This window comes from Podarcis melisellensis (genome assembly GCF_964234715.1).
Source record: "Podarcis melisellensis genome assembly, chromosome: 2".
Lineage (NCBI taxonomy): Eukaryota > Metazoa > Chordata > Lepidosauria > Squamata > Lacertidae > Podarcis > Podarcis melisellensis.
In genome coordinates, this window is record NC_138529.1 from 113,852,162 (window position 1) to 113,870,478 (window position 18,317).

The window sequence follows — 18,317 nt, forward strand, 5'->3', positions numbered from 1 at the left end:
GCATATAGTCGCTCACGGATCAGCGGCGTAGCTGGGGCTTTTGCCGCCCCTCTCCCTGTCCCTCAGCAGGGAGCCCAGCCCATTTCGACGGTCCTCCCCACGGCGGAGAGGGAAGGGGAGGCGGGGGGAATGGAAGAGCACTGCAGCGGGGGTGGGGGTTCTCACTCTACAACCCCTCCTGATCCCCCCTTCTCTGCCAGTGCCATTGATAAACCTATCGCCCTCCTTCGTGAATTGGTCGCCTTTGAAAGCTCTCTTTGCCACCACCATCGTCGCATCTTGTGGCAATGATGTCCATCAGATTCATTTAGCAAGGAAATGGCATATTTTGCCTGCCCCAAATTAAGGTACACTGTGCCTACACATGGAGGTTCTGTTGATCTGTCAAGGATAATAAAACAGCTAATAGATCTATTCCCGGGAGAACGCATCTGATCTTTTCCCAAGCTATCAAGGTAGTGACCTCTTGTGTCTGCGTGTGAATCAGCGAGAGAGGCTTAAGCCTGTTTCGTTAAATGTTTTATTTCCACCTTAGTAAGGCAGCAGAGTTTTGAGATGAAGGCTGAGGGTTGAAGTGGGTGACAGTTTTGAGATTGCAGAGGAAAGGAGAATTCTTAAGAAGTGTGGCATATGGAAATGAATTAATGATAATAAAAATGTTGAAGACAGTATTGTAAAAGACTGAGGAAGGCGAAATTGAAATTAGCTATTCATGTCCAGATTATTATTCCTTTCATTTCTATACTGCTTCATATTTTTAAGAAAAAAATCTCAAAGTAATTAGAGAGAAATCTCAATTCAGTTTGTGTCCATAGGATGTTGAGAACATTAAATCTGTAGATCCAGTTCTCTCTCCTGATAGTCTCAGATTTAATTGTTCTTTCTGATAGAGCAGGAGGAGCAAAACATTTATGGGCTTAAAGCTGCATTGCTTCTGGAGGCCACATTTCAGTGAACTTTGTGGCCAATGTATGCACATGCATGCGCACACAGAAAAGAGATGCAGACCATAAAGTCACATGTGCTGCACACACTCACCAGATTACCGGTACATCTAGCATACATACAAGTCTTGCAAACACAATCAGCATGTTTAGACCTTCCAACCCCAGTGCTGGGGTGGAGGAGAAATAAGAGCACAAGAAGACCCTTCTGAATTAGCAAAGAGATCTGTGGGAAAAAGACCCATCAGATTGTTCTTTAGAAATCCTCTTTAAAGAGCAGCCAGAGGGATCATTTATTTCCAGAGCAGGGCTTTTACCCCATTTCAGCACTGTGCGGCTTTGTGGTGAAATTGGAGTTTAAAAAATCTCTCTAAGGGCCCTTAGGCATCTTTCTCTCCAGGACAGACAGAGATCTTCATCCTATAATCAGATCAGGAGATGGAAACGGCAGGGACTAGCAGGACACACCCTGAGGCTTGGCAAGCCATATGCAGCCAATGGACTGCAAGTTACAATGTCTTCAGTCAAGAGATTTTTTGCCCATCAAATATAAAATATTTTGGAGTGGGTTCTTTGATTTTGTTGGTCAATATTTCTTTTGCCTATTTGTTTCTTAGGCTGCGCAGATACCATACATTTAAAGCAGAGAACCACAGGACCTGTAGTTTATTGCTAAAGTTCTCAACACCCCTAACAAACTGCAGCTCGCAGGATTTCTTGGGTGAAGCCATGTACTTTCAATGTTAGGTGGGTCTGTCGCAGCCTTAATCATATACAAGGATCTGTTGCTGCCTTTCCAACATGCTAGAAGTTGCAGCCAGGATCAGCATTCCCTGTCCACGGAACATGCTCAGTCCTCTCACTGGGTTGTTTTTGGATTTCCTTCCACTGCCTTGGTTCCCCCACCCCCAAATATTATTTGTACTTCCATAAACATTGATGTTTCCCCCAGTCTTTGGATAACTTCCCCTCGTCCCTGGGTGGAGGCGTTTGGGTGACATAATGATTGTCATTCACAGCCTGAACATCAGAAATAGAAAGAGTAATAATATATTTCAAAAACTGGCTAATGATTAAAAAATGTGCTTTTGTTTTTATTCTTGTGTTGTATTTTACTTTGTGTTTATTTCTTTTCCAGCAGGGTGGCATAAAAATGGAAGAGCAGGGACCCAGGAGACACATTCAAAGGGAGAGACTGGAGTGGAAAGGAAGGAAACCTCCTACCGGCCAAGTTGGGACCATCAGGGATCTTCTGTCTCGGGCAGATTTATGTCAAATTAAGCAGGAGCCAGAGGAGGGGCAGCCACAGCAGCACTGGGAGGCCCAGAAGCAGGATTTCCTGAAGACGATGCAGCCCCCTCGTTCAGGGTGGGAAACCCCACAGGCTCCCAGTTCTCCCCACTCCGGGGATGGTGTCCTCTCCTTCAGGGGAGCTGCAGATGCCAGTCGGTGGCCCAGTGGGAGAGGAGGGGGGACAGACCAGACCCTGCTCCCAGACACTGAGGGGCTTCTGGGAAAGGTAAGTGCCCTCCTCTCACCTGGGTTTCCAGCACCTGGAGGTCACAGGTCCACTGCCTCTCGACATGGAGGTTCTGCTTAGCTTTGGTGGTGAATATTCCTCCTCCCTGCTCTTTCTCTCTAATCCACTTTAAAAAGGCTTGCTAGACCAAACTTTCTTATACATGGGAGGTTTGCGATCATATCTCCTGCTGTTCTTACTTTACTTAAACAGCTGCAAGGGACTCTGAATTTTAACAGAGCAGAAGCAGTGTCAGAAGAGGTGACCTTCCACCAAACCCCGTTTTCCTCCTCTAAATTGCCTCCATTTCCAAAATGCTCTTTTCTCCCCACTGAGGTAAAAATCTTGGCACGTCTTGCAGCCTCAGCAATCCCATGTGTAGTCGCATTAAATAAGACTGGCCTACCTTGCAAGGTTGTTGCAAGAGTTATTAAGATAATGGCCAGGTTCAGATGACTGAAAAGGTTCAGGTTCACAGCCTGAAAAGCCGGGTTAAAAATTGGAACAGTCATAGAATCATAGAGTTGGAGGAGACCACAAGGGCCATCGAGTCCAACCCCCTGCCAAGCAGGAAACACCATCAGAGCACTCCTGACATATGGTTGTCAAGCCTCTGCTTAAAGACCTCCAAAGAAGGAGACTCCACCACACTCCTTGGCAGCAAATTCCACTGTCGAACAGCTCTTACTGTCAGGAAGTTCTTCCTAATGTTTAGGTGGAATCTTCTTTCTTGTAGTTTGGATCCATTGCTCCGTGTCCGCTTCTCTGGAGCAGCAGAAAACAACCTTTCTCCCTCCTCTATGTGACATCCTTTTATATATTTGTACATGGCTATCATATCACCCCTTAACCTCCTCTTCTCCAGGCTAAACATGCCCAGCTCCCTTAGCTATTCCTCATAAGGCATCATTTCCAGGCCTTTGACCATTTTGGTTGCCCTCCTCTGGACACGTTCCAGTTTGTCAGTGTCTTCCGGAGGCGGCGCGAAACGGCAACGGTGGTCCTCTTCGCGCTGTGAAGAGGGGCTCCGCAGAAAAGGGACGTCCGCTGCGGCAGAGCGGAGACCCATCAAGAAAAACCACAGGCAGAGTGAGCCTGTGGCTGTGGGCCTCGGCGGGCACCAGAAGCCCCCCCGGAAACGAAGAAGGAACCCCGTAAGAGGCTCCGGAACGTGAAAGGGGGTGCGGTGCTGTGAGTTCATCGCTCTTTCTGCGGAAGCGAAGCCGCGCGGCTGCTGCTGATGAGCGCTGACCTTTCTTCTTGGAACATCAGATCCTAAACTACAAACCCGTGAGTAGGGAACTTAAAATTACCAGGACTAAATTGCTTAAATTTGGCTGAAAACGGGAGACGCAACCAGGAAGTCCGTCTTCCGATCGTGCTTAAAAGATCAAAGCAAAAACTTTGACAAGCGGGAAGCGCTTTAAAAAAGACTGTAAAAGTTTGGATTATCGTGCAAATAACTGAGTTTACTTCTGAAAAGTTAAAAGAGACAATCTTGCTGTATTTATACTGGACTTTTGATCGGACTCTTCCTTTTCCTTTTGGATTTACAAATAATTAAGAAATCCTAAGCCTCGGACTGCCAGGCTAAAGAAGAACTGTCAAATTGCTGAAACTGTGTTTAATTTTGAAAGTGTTACATGCAAGTGCTACAGATTGGATAGAAACAGGGAAACTGTTTCTTGCACCTTCTTTGAGACTTTGTTTAAATTTGGGAAAAGCTCTACATGCCAAAGGGAAGCTGAAGGTTCTTTTTAAATTTGTTTTGGACTGCAGGAACTTTAATGGCGGACAAACTTCTTTCTTTCTCCTGAACTACAGTTGTACTCCCCCTAGAGGATTTGGGATTTATAATTGTCTGGGAACTGTATTTTGTTTTGATTCTCTGCTGCCTTATTGTTTACACTCTGGAACTGCCTTTCCCATGGGATTGTACATAATTTGACCTTGACACATAGACAGGTTTGGAATGAGTGGCACAGGCAAAACAAGACTGGCTAAAACGAAAGCAAAACACTTGGTACAAACAACCTTGACTTCTCAATCACGTAGATCATCTGTCCCTGCTGTGTTAGGAATACAAGAAGGGGAAGCTGAGCTGACACCTTCAGAGGACATGGCTGCAGGAGGATCTGAAACTGTCTTAAATCAAATTCTGGAACAACTGGCAATTTTAAACAAAAAGGTGGATGATCAATCGACAAAAATTGACCAAGCTACAGCCTCTATTAGCAAACTGACTGATCAAGTTGCTCAGCATACACAAGCAATTGGGAATCTCCAGGGAGCAACTGCAGAAAATCGAAAACTGGCTGAGGAAGCCAATCAAAAAGCAGAGGAAGCCAATAAGAAGGCTGAGGCAATCAAAGTAGAGGTGAAGCCACTGCACAAACAGATTGGTGAACAACAGGCCTACCTGTCTATGGTTGAATTGAGAAATCGGGAAAACAATCTTAGACTGAGAGCTATTCCAGAACTTGAACAGGAAGATTTGATTGGTTATTTGACATCAGAATTTTCAAAGTTCTGGGGTTTAGAAGAAGACAAAGACTTTAAAATTCTAACTGCGCTTAGACTGGGAAGAGTGGTGAGGAAGGACAGATCCAGAGACTGTTTGATCATTTTGAGATCTAAGCAAGAGAGAGATAAAATACTAGGCCTTCATTTTGGAAAATCACTTGTTATTCAAGGCAAAAGAGTAGAAATTTACAGAGACATACCAAAACAACTTTTGGACCTCAGAGCTACATACACAGAACTAGCAAGACTACTGAGAGGCAACTCAATTCCTTATAGGTGGGAGTTCCCCCAAGGATTATCTTTTAACTTCAAAGGAAAGAAAGTTAAAATTAAAACAACAGAAGACCAACAAAAGTTCTTGAACGACCACGAAGAAGACCTTCAAAAGGGAGCAGCAGCATCTTGGCCACCACTCTTGCCTGCACCTGCACCGACACCTGTACCCTCGGGACAAGAGGACCAAAAGGAAGAGATGCCACCACAGAACTAACAGATTGATTCAGGATGTCCCTGCAGCTTCTCAGCTGGAACATTAATGGCGGGAATTCCCCGGAAAAAAGAAGAATAATTTTTCATCTATTGAAAAAAGAACAATTGGACATTATTTGCTTGCAGGAAACACATGTGACGAGGCTCCACAGGAAAGTGTTAATTAATAAAAGACTAGGCCAAGAATTTATTTCATCGGACAGAGTTAAGAAAAGAGGAGTGGTGATTTATGCAAAAGAGAGCCTGTCACCAAAATTTCTATTTAAAGATGAGCAAGGAAGAATTTTGGCAATTGAAATACAGACACAAGGAGAAAAATTCCTAATATTAGGAATTTATGCACCGAATGAGGGGAAATCAGAATTTTATAGGAAGCTGCATGAGATAATGCTGGACTATCTGGACTATACTAACATCATTATGATGGGAGATATGAATGGGGTGGTATCTACAAACATGGATAAGTCACAAAATCAAAATTTAACAAAAGACGGCAGACTACCCAAAACCTTTTTTGAATTAACTGACAATATGGATTTGGTTGACATCTGGAGGACAAAGAACCCTCTAGGGAAAGAAGGAACATTCTTTTCTGAGGCCCATTTGTCATGGACAAGAATCGACCAAATATGGACAACTAGAGGGCTGGCACCTAAGACTAGAAAAGTGGAAATCTGCCCAAAAACTTGCTCCGACCATAACACCATGAAAGTGGAATTGAGACTTACTCCAATCGGTTCCTTCAGATGGAAAATGAATTACACCCTGTTAAGAGATCAGGAGATTGTGAAGAAGGCCCAAGAAACTTTAAAAGACTATTTTGAAATAAATTTGAACACTACGGTGGAAAAGAGAACAATCTGGGACGCAAGTAAAGCAGTTATGAGAGGGTTTCTGATACAACAGAACACGATTAAGAGAAGACTCTGGAATGAAAAAAAGGATAAGATCTTAGAGAAGATAAGAGATGGAGAGAAAAAATTGAGATTTAAACCAAAATCGAAGGAGGTTCTGAGAGAAATTAAATTCCATCAAGCACAATATGCGAAATTGATAAATCAAGAAGTTGAATGGAAAATTAAACAAATGAAACAAAGATCATTTGAATCAGCGAACAAGTGTGGAAAACTGCTAGCATGGCAGTTGAAAAAGAGACAAAAACTGAATACTGTTACTAATCTAGAGATCGAAGGGAGAAACATCCAGAAACCAGAAGAAATCAGAAAGTGTTTCCAGAGATATTTCAAAAAACTCTACACGCAAGGGCCGCAGGAAGAGACTGAGATAGACCAATTTTAAAAAATTAATGGATTACCAAAACTAGCCCAGGAAAAGAGAATCCCGAATTATAGAATAACACAACAAGAAATTGAGGGTGCCATCCAGAATATGCAACTAGGCAAATCTCCAGGCCCAGATGGGCTCACCTCCAAGTACTACAAGATATTGAAAGACTTTTTGACACAACCATTAATGGAGGTATTCAATCAGATTATGGAGGGGAAGAAGGCACCGGAATCGTGGAAAGAAGCTTTCATCACATTGATACCTAAAGTGGAAACTGAAAAGACCCAACTTAAGAACTACCGTCCCATCTCACTCCTAAATGTGGATTACAAAATTTTTGCAGATATTTTGGCAAGTAGGCTTAAAAAAGTACTAAATGAAGTAATTCATAAAGACCAGGCAGGCTTTCTCCCAGGTAGACATCTGTTTGATAACACTAGGAATGTTATTGATATTTTGGAACTTTTGCAAACTAACATTAATACAAAAGCAGTATTAATCTTTATAGATGTGGAGAAGGCCTTTGACAACATCTCTTGGAAGTTCATGAAAAAAAACTTGGAAGGGATGGGAGTGGGACGTGGGTTTGAAAATGGAATAGAGGCAATTTATTCAGAGCAAAAAGCTAAATTGATAGTTAACAATGTGGTGACAGAAGAGTTCAAAATTGAAAAAGGAACACGACAAGGTTGCCCCTTATCCCCTCTGTTATTCATTTCTGTCCTGGAGGTGCTTTTGAACATGATTAGGGAGGACCGGTTGGTGCAAGGAATACAGGTCGGAGAGAAACAATATAAATTGAAAGCTTTTGCAGATGATTTGGTTTTAACATTACAGGAGCCAGAGTCTAGTACAAAGAGAGTTTTAGAATTAATTTATGAGTTTGGTCGGGTGGCGGGATTCAAATTGAACAAGCAAAAAACCAAGGTTTTGGAGAAAAATTTGACACCTTTAGAAACAGACGGGTTTCAGAAAGGGACAGAGTTAAATGTGGTTAAAAAGGTGAAATACCTAGGGGTTAATTTGTCTGCTAAAAATTTGAATTTATTCAAAGATAATTATGAAAAATGTTGGTCAGAAATCAAAAAAGATTTAGAAACTTGGTCAAGATTGAAACTTTCCTTGTTGGGTCGAATCGCAGCTATAAAAATGAATGTATTCCCAAAGATGATGTTTCTGTTTCAAACCCTACAGATCGTGGACAGAGTGGAATGTTTTGGAAAGTGGCAGAAAGATATCTCTAAGTTTGTCTGGCAGGGCAAAAAGCCCAGGATAAAATTTAAAATACTAACTGATGCAAAAGAAAGAGGGGGATTTGCCCTGCCGGACTTAAGGTTATATTATTAAGCTGCAGCTTTCTGCTGGATGAAGGATTGGTTACTTTTGGAGAACACTGATGTCCTGGATCTGGAAGGGTTTAATAATGCTTTTGGTTGGCATGCATATTTGTGGTATGACAAGGTAAAGGTTCACAAAATGTTTAAAAACCATATTGTCAGAAAAGCAATATTTATTGTCTGGACAAAATATAAAGACTTATTAGAGAATAAGACCCCGAGATGGTTATCACCAATGGAGGCCAAGGCTCGAAAAAAACTCAATATGGAGGCCGGTTGGCCGAAATATTGGGAAATAATAGAAAAAATTGGAGATAATTGGAGGCTGCAGAGTTTAGAAAAATTGAAAAACAAGGTGCGAGATTGGTTACATTATGCTCAAATCCAAGAGGTTTTTAAGTCGGATAAAAAAATAGGATTCCAGGTGGAAAAATCAAAATTAGAGACAGAACTGCTTGAACCAAAGACTAAGATACTTTCAAGAATGTACAACTTGTTGCTTAAATGGAATACTCAGGATGAGACAGTCAAATCAGCCATGATAAAATGGGCTCAGGATATTGGGTATAACATCATGTTTGAAGACTGGGAAAGGTTATGGACCACCGGAATGAAATTCACGGCATGTAATGCCCTGAAGGAAAATATTATGAAAATGATATATAGGTGGTACATGACCCCAGTCAAGCTTGCAAAAATATATCACCTGTCTGATAATAAATGTTGGAAGTGTAGGGAGGCTGAAGGGACATTCTTTCACCTCTGGTGGACATGTCCAAAGGTGAAGGCCTTCTGGGAAATGATTTATAATGAGTTAAAAAAGGTATTTAAATATACCTTTACCAAGAAACCGGAGGCCTTTCTCTTGGGCACAGTCGGCCAGAGAGTGTTAAAGAAGGACAGAACCTTTTTTATGTATGCGACTACAGCAGCAAGAATACTCATTGCAAAATATTGGAAGACACAAGATTTGCCCACACTGGAAGAATGGCAGACGCAATTGATGGACTACATGGAACTGGCTGAAATGACTGGCAGAATCCGAGACCTGGGAGAAGAAACAATGGAAGAGGACTGGAAAAAATTTAAGGACTATTTACAAAAACAATATAAGTTATATGAATGTTAAAAAATTTTCACGATTCGGAAACTATAGCTTCAGCAACTAAAATTAGGAACTAGGAATATATATTTTAAGTAAGAAAAGGTTAAATATTAAGGTAATACTATGTTTAATTTAGGATATAAGTAATTGATGGAAAGTATGGAAAATTTGAGGTATAGTATTTGAAAAGTACAAAATAAGATACGAAACAAGGTACAGTGGTACCTCGCAAGACGAACGCCTCGCAAGACGGAAAACCCGCTAGACGAAAGGGTTTTCCGTTTTGGAGGCGCTTCGCAAAACGAATTTCCCTATGGGCTTGCTTCGCAAGACGACAGCCCATAGGGAAATCTCCGGGACAGCGGGGAAGCGCAGCGCGTCTTCCCCGCTGTCCTCGGACCTCCTCCGAAGGCTGGCGGCAGGGCGGGGACAGCTCCTCCCGCCGCCGCCGGGCTTTGGAACGATGCCCCAATGCCGGGCGGCGGGCGGGAACGCCTCCCCCCGCCGCCCGCCATCGGGACCATGCCCCGATGCCGGGCGGGAACGCCTCCCCCCGCCGCCCGCCATCAGGACCATGCCCCGATGCCGGGGGGCGGACGGGAACGCCTCCCCCCGCCCCCGCCATTGGGACCATGCCCCGATGCCGGGCGGCAGGGACGGGGCGGGGCATGGTCACCGCCGCCGGCGTTTAAAAGCACTCTGGGGAAAGCAGCGAAGCGCGCTGCTTTCCCCGAGCATCGGGAAGTCCGGCGGGGGTCCTTGGGATTCCCTCCCAGCCCCCGCCTTTAAAAGCACTCCGGGGAAAGCAGCAAAGCGCGGCGCGCTTTGTTGCTTTCCCCGGAGTGCTTTTAAACGCGGGCGGCTGGGGGGGGAATCCCTTGGACCCTCGCCGGACTTCAAAAGAGCTGCGGGAAGTCCGGGGGGTCCAAGGGATTCCCTCCCTACCGCCCACCTTTAAAAGCACTCCGGGGAAAGCAGCAAAGCGCGGCGCGCTTTGTTGCTTTCCCCGGAGTGCTTTTAAACGCGGGCGGCTGGGGGGGGGACTCCCTTGGACCCTCGCCGGACTTCAAAAGAGCTGCGGGAAGTCCGGGGGGTCCAAGGGATTCCCTCCCCACCGCCCACCTTTAAAAGCACTCCGGGGAAAGCAGCAAAGCGCGGCGCGCTTTGTTGCTTACCCCGGAGTGCTTTTAAACGCGGGCGGCTGGGGGGGGGAATCCCTTGGACCCTCGCCGGACTTCAAAAGAGCTGCGGGAAGTCCGGGGGGTCCAAGGGATTCCCTCCCCACCGCCCACCTTTAAAAGCACTCCGGGGAAAGCAGCAAAGCACGGCGCGCTTTGTTGCTTTCCCCGGAGTGCTTTTAAACGCGGGCGGCTGGGGGGGGAATCCCTTGGACCCTCGCCGGACTTCAAAAGAGCTGCGGGAAGTCCGGGGGGTCCAAGGGATTCCCTCCCCACCGCCCACCTTTAAAAGCACTCCGGGGAGGGGACTTCCGGGTCGGCGCCATCGCCGAATGGCGGGCTCCCTCCGAGCTCCGGAGGGAGCCTGCTCGGCAGGGGCTGGGTCCTACCGCACCGGCGATGCGGGGACCCTTAAAAACCACGGCCACGGAGGCCGTGGACATGGAGACTCGGCTGGCACCGTCAGCGCCCTCTCGATTCGTGAAGGAGCCTTTTTAAAGGCTACGGATCGGGTGCCGGGGAGGAGCGTGGTGCTTTGAGTCCTCTGCTATCCCTGCCGAGCGCAGCCGCATGCCATCCGGCGGAGAGCGCTGACTTCTTTTATTGAAAATTTGGACCCAAAAGAAGAACCCGTGAGTAATTGGAATATGGACTAAAAAGAGGGATAAATTTTTAGAATTTGGAGCGAACGGGGGAGGTGGAAAAAAGGAAGTCAGCCCCCCCCCCAAATTGTAGAAGAGCCAAAACAAAGGACTGGATAACTAAGATCGAGAAGAACCTTATCTTGCCGAACTAGCAACTTCGCGAGGGAAATTTATAAGATTGAGCTGGAGGAGAAAAGTGGAATTTGTATTAAAAAGTAACCCCCCCGGAATCCCTGGAGCGATTCGTGAAAATGCCTGGAGAAGAACAACGGAGGTTTTGACAGCTGTCAAAGAGCTGTCAAAACGGAAGAATGAAATTGAGACTTTGTTATGAGGACTTTGCCGGCTACATTTGTTATAAATTGGAGATAAATTGTTTCAAATAAGGATTTATAAGTTATTTGGACTGGCGGATGTGATCTGGAAGGGAACTTTGTTATTGTAATCCACCTAGAGGAGCTGAGGGACATTGCATGTGTTTTCGACGGGAAACTTGAACAGTTGGATAGAACTTTTAATCTCCTGGGAAACTGCAGAAATGGAACATTATTTTGTCTACAGAGGCCTACACTTTACTGGAAACAATGGATTAATCTGTTGAAAAATGAAAGGAACATGATGTAATGTTTTGCTCCTGAATAACAAGCCTCTGTAGAGACACTAGAAGCCTTTGGAAAAAGAACATTTCTGTGAGGGAACAGGGAAGTAAAAAGGAGGAGAGTGATTGACAAGAACAAGGAAACAACAAGAACTCGACAGAATTGGAGTGGGAACATTTGGGATATCCAGATTTGACAAGCTTATGGATAGAAAATTGGAGTTTATACTCCTGGATATAAAAATCTGGATAGAAGAAATGGGCCCCCTTTGATAGACTCCTTCTATGATTGGACATCTGTAATTTTAAAAATGCCAGAAGTTTAATATATGCCATTTTTTAAAAAAAAGACCGGTAAAGAACCAGAGGGATGTGGGTTTAGTGAAAGGTGGGTTCATCAGGGAGACACTAGAAGTGGAGGGATAGGGGGAACGCAACAGGGAAAGAGGGGAGGGAAATTTGGAATCCAAAGGTTGTAAAATTATTGTTTGTTTTTATTCTATTTTCATCTGTATTATATTTGAAAGGGGGGAACTCGTGGAAGGGAATAGGTCGACCTTAGGGGATGGAAATTTGGATAAATTGAGATATTGATGATGAGTGTATTTTGGGAATAAGAATTTGTTGAATATTATTGCTTTTTTGGAAGATTTGGAACACAAGAGGGGGTGGGGAGGGGAAGTCCTGGATATTGGAAAAAGTTTATGAATTGGATTTTATTTGTTTTAATTTGGAAAACCTTAATAAAAATTATTTAAAAAAAAAAAAAGCACTCCGGGGAAAGCAGCAAAGCGCGGCGCGCTTTGTTGCTTTCCCCGGAGTGCTTTTAAACGCGGGCGGCTGGGGGGGGGGAATCCCTTGGACCCTCGCCGGACTTCAAAAGAGCTGCGGGAAGTCCGGGGGGTCCAAGGGATTCCCTCCCCACCGCCCACCTTTAAAAGCACTCCGGGGAAAGCAGCAAAGCACGGCGCGCTTTGTTGCTTTCCCCGGAGTGCTTTTAAACGCGGGCGGCTGGGGGGGGGAATCCCTTGGACCCTCGCCGGACTTCAAAAGAGCTGCGGGAAGTCCGGCGGGGGTCCTTGGGATTCCCTCCCAGCCCCTGCCTTTAAAAGCACTCTGGGGAAAGCAGCAAAGCGCGGCACGCTTTTTTGCTTTCCCCGGAGTGCTTTTAAACGCGGGCGGCTGGGGGGGGAATCCCTTGGACCCTCGCCGGACTTCAAAAGAACTGCGGGAAGTCCGGGGGGTCCAAGGGATTCCCTCACCGCCGCCCACCTTTAGAAGCACTCGGGGAAAGCAGCGCGCTTCGCTGCTTTCCCCAGAGTCCTTTTAAACGCAGGCGGCAGTGAGGGAATCCCTTGGACCCCCTCCGGACTTCCCGCAGCTCTTTTGAAGTCCGGTGGGGGGAGAAGGGCTTTTCTTCCTACCGCCAGCCTTCAGAACAGCCTACTCAAGGCTGGCGGTGGGAAGAAAAGCCCTTGTCCCCCCACCCAGCCTTCAGAAGAGGTCGGGGGACAGACTGTCCCCGGACCTGGTCTGAAGGCGGTTTCCCTAGGAACGCATTAATTGATTTTCAATGCATTCCTATGGGAAACCGTGCTTCGCAAGACGAAAAACTCGCAAGAAGAAAAAACTCGTGGAACGAATTAATTTCGTCTTGCGAGGCACCACTGTAATAATTTGCTGATAATTTTATTATAAAGAATGCAGGGTAGGGGAGATGTGAGGAAGTCCAGTTGGTTATTTGAAAAATGTCTTGGACGGTTGGTTTTCCTTTTTTTTACTTCTTTCTTCTGTTTCTTGTCTCTTTGTTTCGGGCTTCGGTCCATGTCTATAATCTTTGTATTTGAAAACTGAATAAAATATTTTGTCAGTGTCCTTCTCTAGCTGTGGTGCCCAGAACTGGACATAGTACTCTAGGTGAGGTCTGACCAGAGCAGAATACAGTGGCACTATTACTTCCCTTGATCTAGATGCTATACTCCTATTGATGCAGCCCAGAATTGCATTGGCTTTTTTAGCTGCCGCGTCACACTGTTGGCTCATGTCAAGTTTGTGATCAACCAAGACTCCTAGATCCTTTTCACATGTACTGCTCTCAAGCCAGGTGTCCCCCATCTTGTATTTGTGCCTCTCATTTTTTTTGCCTAAGTGCAATACTTTACATTTCTCCCTGTTAAAATTAATCTTGTTTGTTTTTGCCCAGTTCTCTAATCTGTCAAGGTCATTTTGAAGTGTGATCCTGTCCTCTGGGGTGTTAGCCACCCCTCCCAGTTTGGTGTCATCTGCAAATTTGATCAGGATGCCCTTGAGTCCATCATCCAAGTTGTTGATAAAGATGTTGAATAAGACCGGGCCCAAGACAGAACCCTGTGGCACCCCACTAGTCACTCTTCTCCAGGATGAAGAGGAACCATTGATGAGCACCCTTTGGGTTCGGTCAGTCAGCCAGTTACAAATCCACTGAGTGGTAGCATAGTCAAGACCGCATTTTACCAGCTTCTTTACAAGAATATCATGGGGCACCTTGTCAAATGCCTTGCTGAAATCAAGGTAGGCTACATCCACTGCGTTCCCGTCATCTACCAGGCTTGTAATTCTGTCAAAAAACGAGATCAGGTTAGTCTGACATGACTTATTTTTCAGAAATCCATGCTGACTTTTTAATGCATTGCTGCAGCAAAGTTACAATAAAACCTAAGTTGACCCAAGTTTAAAACCAAAAACTCTAGCCGCCACCGCAGTCTCCTGGCCCCCACAACCAGAATGCATCACTCCAGGAAGGCCCCCCACCCAACCTTGAGTGTGAGAGGGCAAAAGAAAAGGACTCTAAATGGGTAGTTACACAAATTTACCAGCTGTGGTCCTGCACTGACAGCAAGGCTAACAAACAGGGGAGCTGGGAATGTGCTGGTCCCATATCTCCCTGCATCTGCCTCCTGACCTAATTGTCCCAGCCTACCTCATGATTTGGCCGGCCCTGAGGGTGAACTGTGATGAAACCAGGCAATTTCGTATGAGCCATAACTAGCAAACTTTCCATTTTGCCCAAACCAGGAAACTACAGCTGCCAGCTTTGGAATAAGCTGGGATATTAAGCTAACTTCAAACTGTGCTTGGTCAAAACAGGAAACTCTGGTTGATCAGTGGCTTCGTGGTTTGACTGATCCCACTGATAGCAGTAAAAATAGGAAGCCCTGTTGCATTTGAAGGGGTTGTTTGGACAGAGTCTCTGATCAGCATGCCTAGCAGGACAGGCTTAAAAATGTAAAGGGACCCCTGACCATTAGGTCCAGTCGTGACCGACTCTGGGGTTGCGGTGCTCATCTCACTTTATTGGCCGAGGGAGCCAGCGTACAGCTTCTGGTTCATGTGGCCAGCATGTCTAAGCCGCTTCTTGCGAACCAGAGCAGTGCATGGGAAGGCCCTTTACCTTCCTGCCGGAGCTGTACCTATTTATCTACTTGCACTTTGACGTGCTTTCGAACTGCTAGGTTGCAAGGAGCAGGGACCGAGCAACGGGAGCTCTCCCCGTCGCGGGGATTCGAACCGCCAACCTTCTGATCGGCAAGTCCTAGGCTCTGTGGTTTAACCCACAGCGCCACCTGAGTCCCAGGACAGGCTTAGGAAGCAATTATTATTATTATTATTATTATTATTATTTGCATCCTGCCTATCTGACTGGGTTGCCTCTGCCCATCTGGGTAGCTTCCAAGAAAATAAAAACCATCAAAAATTTCCTTGTAAAAGGCTGCCTTCGGAAGTCTTCCATTTTGTAGAAATGGCCTTCGGTTTTAAAGAATTGCCCTCTTTAAGGAATCACTTGGTGTAAACATGTATGTCGTCCTCTAGGTCCAAACACACACAGGCACACAATAGTAGGAGCAAGCAGTGCTCTAAAGTGCTTATCTTGCAAACTTGCTGTCAGGGTTTCTGGGAGAGAGGAGGAGATGACAGAGGAGACGGAGAGCGAGTGGGAGGAGGGGCAGAAGGATGAGGAAGAAGATGACGGAATTCTGAGGGAATCCACGAGTCTGAGCAGCGAGTCAGAGGATTCTCAAAAGGGGGTTACCTTAATCAAGCAAAAGGGAGGAGAAGGGAGAAGCGGAGAGGAGCCCAGTGGAAGACAGACGCAACAAGAGGCGTCTCAGCCGGAACGGAGTAAAGGGGGTGGAGTCGTCAGCCTCTCGGAGGGAGCAGGATTAGGAGAGAACAGAGAAAGGGGGTTGGAGCAAGGTGTTCAGCCGGAAAGGGTGGAGAGCAGAACAAGGGGTGGTGTAGCGGTCGAAAGAAAGGTCAGCAGCAACGTACGCGCGCCAAGTTCAAACGTAGAGGCGCGCGGAAGTGGAGAGAGCTCAGGGGAGGAGCCCGGCCCTAAAGCCAGAAGGAGGGGGGAAGAGGCGGCAGAGGATTCAGCCTCAGGCGAGTCACGGAGAGAGGGAACCCAGGGGGGCAGGAAGACCCTGCGGAAAAGAAAGGAGAGGAAGAGGTGGTCTAGAGCCAGGCTATTAAGTTGGTGTGGAAGAGGGGAGGAGTCAGAGGGGACTTCAGCGGTCTAACGTGACAGACGTACGGCCACGATGCTGAACTGTACGAGAAGCAGAAATCTTCAATAAACTTTTCCTGTAAATAAACTGCAACGGAGTGAGGTCTCTTGTGAGCTGGGACCCGTCCTGGGTGGCCGTGACAGTAAGTCCCCTCTCTGAAAGCAAAAAATTTTTTTGCGAAGCTCACGAACGGGAGCAGCCATGAGCGCTGAGGAGCAGCTGGTTGCACTGCGGGATCAGGTTACCGCTCTCACATCGGCAGTCATTGCTTCGCAGAAGAAGAATGACGACTTGGAGAAGACGTGCCAGGATTTGCAGGCAAGGTGGGAACACGCGGACAGGGCGGGGGCCCCAGGTTCCAGAGCGGAGGGCATTGCGCTTGGACGGAGGGGGGGTGCCCTGGTTCCGCATTTTAATGGCAACTTGCAAGACTATCCCAATTTCAGAGCGGACGTCGTATATGCACTGCATTTACTCCGTCACGATTTTAAAGATGAGGAGGAGAAAGTGGGGTTCATTGTTTCGCACCTGCATGGGGAGGCCAGGGCTTGGCTACGCAATCTGTGGCGCGAAGATGGACCGGCCCGTCGCAATTCAACTGCGTTCATCAAAGCGATGGATTCTTGTTTTCAATCCTCTGTGGATGTGGACATTGCGCGCCGTCAAATGCACGGGCTGAGGCAGGGGAAAGCGACTGTGCGCCAATACCACTCTAAATTTTTTGCATTGCTCACCGCCTTAGATTGGCCAAAGGACAGTAAGCCGGTCAGAGATCTTTTTTGGGAGGGATTGAGCCCCCCCATCAAGGATGAGATCGCTAGGGGGGACAGACCCCAGACCCTAGAAGACGTGGTGCAACGGGCTTTAGCTATTGGAATTCGACATGAGGGACGTCCGTGGCACGAGGAGGACGGGCCCCAAGCGCGTGCGCAAGCGAGGACTCTCCCTTTTGTGCACAGGGATTTCAGCCGTGCGCACCCCTCGCCAATGGGGAAGGACAGCGAGGAGCCAATGGAGATTGGTGGTGCTAGGGCTCAGAAGCCATCCCAGAGCCCTGTCCCTGGTGCAGCCAAAGCGAAGCCTCCTAGAGGAACCAGGAAGTGTTACATCTGTGACAGTGCGCACCATATGGCGAAAGAGTGCCCCCAGAGGCTCCAGAAGCACACTGCAGCACTGGCAACTGTAACAGCAGAGGTGCAACCAGGGGAGCAGCTTCAGGGAAACGACAGTGCCTGGCTGGAAGCAGAGCTACTGGGGCTCAGCCAGGCGGATCTGTAGACAAGCCCCCAGCATCACTGCAGAGCGTGGACCCTTTGCCTCCCAGACCGGCGGTTCTGCTCACAGCAACACTCCAGTTGCCTGATGGGAGACTCCTCGAGGTTCCAATAACGATCGATTCGGGAAGCAACGCCGACTTCGTGGGACTGCAGTTCGTTAAGCAGCACAACATGGCGCTCCTGCCTGCAACGACGCCTCTAAACGTGGTCACGGTAGACGGCAGGAAGTTGCTGGGGGGGCAAGTGGTGCAGCAAACCCCTCCCATGATGATGCAGATTGGCAACCATCGAGAACTTATTAGTTTCAATGTCACCCACTTATCGGACACACCCATCGTGTTAGGCATGAGTTGGCTGGAGAGGCACAGTCCCGCGGTTGCGTGGTACCAGCGGCAGATCACCTTTTGTTCATCGTATTGTGCTCAGCATTGCTTTCAGACCGATCAGGGAGGAGAAGCCGAGCAGCAGTTGCATCTGGGTATGGTGCAAACAGTGCCTCACAAGTACCAGGACTTCTTGGAGGTTTTCTGTGAGAAGGAAGCTGACAAGTTGCCGCCTCACAGACCTTACGACTGCGCGATTGATTTAGTGCCAGGGGCGCAACTGCCTGCTGCCAAGCTGTACTCCATGTCGGAAGACGAGATGCAAGAGCTTCGGGAGTTCATAGACCATAACCTCAAGCGAGGTTTCATCCAGGAATCTAAAGCAGCGGGTGGCAGCCCTGTGTTCTTTGTGAAGAAGAAAAACACGCCCCAAAAAAGGCTTATAGTGGATTACAGGTTCATAAACAGCTTGACTAAGCCCAAAGCTTTCCCCATGCCCAAGATTGACGACCTTTTAGCGACCGTCAGGAGGGGCAAGATTTTCACCAA

The 18,317-nt window shown here is 47.0% G+C and overlaps 2 protein-coding genes and 1 long non-coding RNA gene across 3 annotated transcripts in view; 2 read left to right on the plus strand and 1 right to left on the minus strand.

The window, feature by feature from the left end:
- LOC309364962 (uncharacterized protein) overlaps positions 1–18,317 on the plus strand; it is a 147,369-nt gene that overhangs the window by 114,124 nt on the left and 14,928 nt on the right. The window lies entirely within an intron of this gene.
- Positions 1–18,317, minus strand: part of LOC309365336 — a 130,609-nt gene that overhangs the window by 95,498 nt on the left and 16,794 nt on the right. The window lies entirely within an intron of this gene.
- The window catches only part of LOC309364412 (uncharacterized protein), a 114,798-nt gene that overhangs the window by 81,553 nt on the left and 14,928 nt on the right, over positions 1–18,317 (plus strand). The window contains exon 2 of the mRNA XM_081901637.1: positions 2,083–2,463. Coding sequence (XP_081757763.1) covers positions 2,098–2,463 — 366 coding nt within the window. The 5' untranslated portion in view covers positions 2,083–2,097. The remainder of the gene's footprint in view (positions 1–2,082; positions 2,464–18,317) is intronic.